A 2,313-nucleotide genomic window follows, 5' to 3' on the forward strand; every position below is an offset into this window, starting at 1 on the left:
AAAACATGCAATGAACATTGTTTTTGTCAGTATTGTGTAAAATTAGACTAATGCCATGCAACTTACCCCAGCTGACCAAAAGTGATGTTCTCATTAAATCTGGAGCTATCATCTTTCTCTTCCTGGGTCATATGACACCACTTTTCTCTGAAGGTACAAAAACAAGGGGGTCAAGGTCAGAGGTCACTGATATTTCTCTCATCAAGCATGAGAGGCCATCAGAGACCATCAACACAATATCTTTCAAAATGTTAAAGTTCACTCAGAAACTTTTAAACACATCACAATAAATACTGGAAGGTTAGAGAGTTAAAAGGTGTAAAAAAAAAACAATCATACAAAAGAACAAATGTGACCCTGGACCACAAAACCAGTCATAAAGGTCAATTTGTCGAAATTGAGATTTATACATCATCTGAAAGCTGAATAAATAAGCTTTCAATTGATGTATGGTTTGTTATGATAGGACAATATTTGGCCGAAATACAACTATTTGAAAAATCTGGAATCTGAGGGTGCAAAAAAATCCAAATATTGACAAAATCGCCTTTAAAGTTGTCCAAATGAAGTTCTTAGCAATGCATATTACTAATCAAAAATTAAGTTTTAAAATATTTACAGTAGGAAATTTACAAAATATCTTCATGGAACATGATCTTTACTTAATATCCTAATGATTTTTGGCATAAAAGAAAAATCTATAATTTTGACCCATACAATGTATTTTTGGCTATTGCTACAAATATACCCCAGTGACTAAAGACTGGTTTTGTGGTCCAGGGTCACAAATGTGTATTAGCCATTCATTAGTGCTCATGCAAAATCCAACAAACATTTTAGAATAAGCCTTAGTGAGCAGTCAGCTATAGCCATGATTTACAATTAATCAAAACAAAAACAAAAACAAGACAAAATTTAAATAATAAAAAGCATATGAGCAACACAGAACCACGGCATAATTCAGCTCACGAAACAGGAAAAAATGCTCAGGCAACAAATTAATGCATTTTTCCATGTGCAAAATGATCCATTCCTAAAAAATAAAATAAGATCTTACTAGAAAAAAAACTATTTTTGCCCCATCTTACACTAATACACAACTGTATTCTGGTCCAATGCATTTTTTATGTTAGTTTTTAGCCAGTTTTAATGCCTACCAGGTGAAAATTGTCTGAACACTTAGCAAAGTGATAGTAAAAGTCTCTTCTAGAAGAGATTTGATGATTTAATGAATCCTTTATGTCTGTAGCACAAACAGTGTGGCACAAACGGAATTACATGTCAAAGTTTAATACTTACGGCTGGGGATTTGAAAGAACCCCTAATGGCAAGTATGAGCACTAGTAATAGTTATGCCTGCCACCTCTAATAGTTCACGCTGGTTAGCAGTTGACATAGCAATGAATAGGCACTTGGATACAATACATTCTGACTGCATGCAATGATACAGCAAATAATGCAGGAAAAGTCAAAGAGTGAATACTGTGAGCTTACTGCCCTCTTCTCATTTTGTATAATGTAGATCAGTGGTTCCCAACTGGTTCCAGAACACATTTTTTTTACACTGACCCCAGAACAGTCCCAAAATTGTTTATCGTACAAAAGTAAACAAAAATGTCCTCGGTTAAACATTGAAATGTATTAATATTGTGGTTGTCAATAATGAGGGCATGTCATGCAACCTGTCCATGCTGGCCAGATGAATTTGATATACCATGCCAAAATACTGTGTTTGATTGGATGCAAGGCTTTTGAAATCAACAACAAAAGCATGTTCCCTTTCCGTTTTAAAGTTAATAAGCCTATTTATTTTACTATACTACCTGCATGGGTGTATGGTTGTTTTTTATTTATTAATGTTTCCCCTGCTGTCAGAATAGATATGCTACTCACTTTTATAGCACAACTATTAGTATTTTAATATATATTAATTATTTTATCTGTTTTTAAGGTCCACAATTTTAACAAAGTTAAAGTTGTGCAATGTAGATAGCGTGATAAAAAAAGACAAAGCATTATGCCTAAGGCAAATGTGACCAACATGAGTCGGTGCATTTTTTGGAGGACCCAGTTTCCTTTGTGTGCTGATGAAAATGTTATCAGAAAGTTACACAACTTCCTGACTGGATCCTGTGCTGAAATATATAAATATATAGAGGGTTTCATGGGGGTTCCCACTTTTATGACCTGAGAATTTTCCAGTCAGTGAATTGCATTAAAAATGATTGCATTGAAATTTCTAGTAGAGTGGAGCTAGGAAAAGTATATATATACAGTGGGTACGGAAAGTATTCAGACCCCCTTACATTTTTC

General features: G+C 34.0%; 1 protein-coding gene across 2 annotated transcripts in view; it reads right to left on the reverse strand.

Annotated features, from left to right (window-relative positions):
- LOC107738753 (uncharacterized protein KIAA0513-like) overlaps positions 1–2,313 on the reverse strand; it is a 22,909-nt gene that overhangs the window by 2,428 nt on the left and 18,168 nt on the right. For both annotated transcript variants that reach the window (XM_016550596.1, XM_016550595.1), the window contains one exon: positions 67–147. In XM_016550596.1, coding sequence (XP_016406082.1) covers positions 67–147 — 81 coding nt within the window. The remainder of the gene's footprint in view (positions 1–66; positions 148–2,313) is intronic.

Source organism: Sinocyclocheilus rhinocerous, unplaced genomic scaffold (assembly GCF_001515625.1).
Source record: "Sinocyclocheilus rhinocerous isolate Xijiao unplaced genomic scaffold, SAMN03320098_v1.1 scaffold1938, whole genome shotgun sequence".
NCBI classification, from domain to species: domain Eukaryota; kingdom Metazoa; phylum Chordata; class Actinopteri; order Cypriniformes; family Cyprinidae; genus Sinocyclocheilus; species Sinocyclocheilus rhinocerous.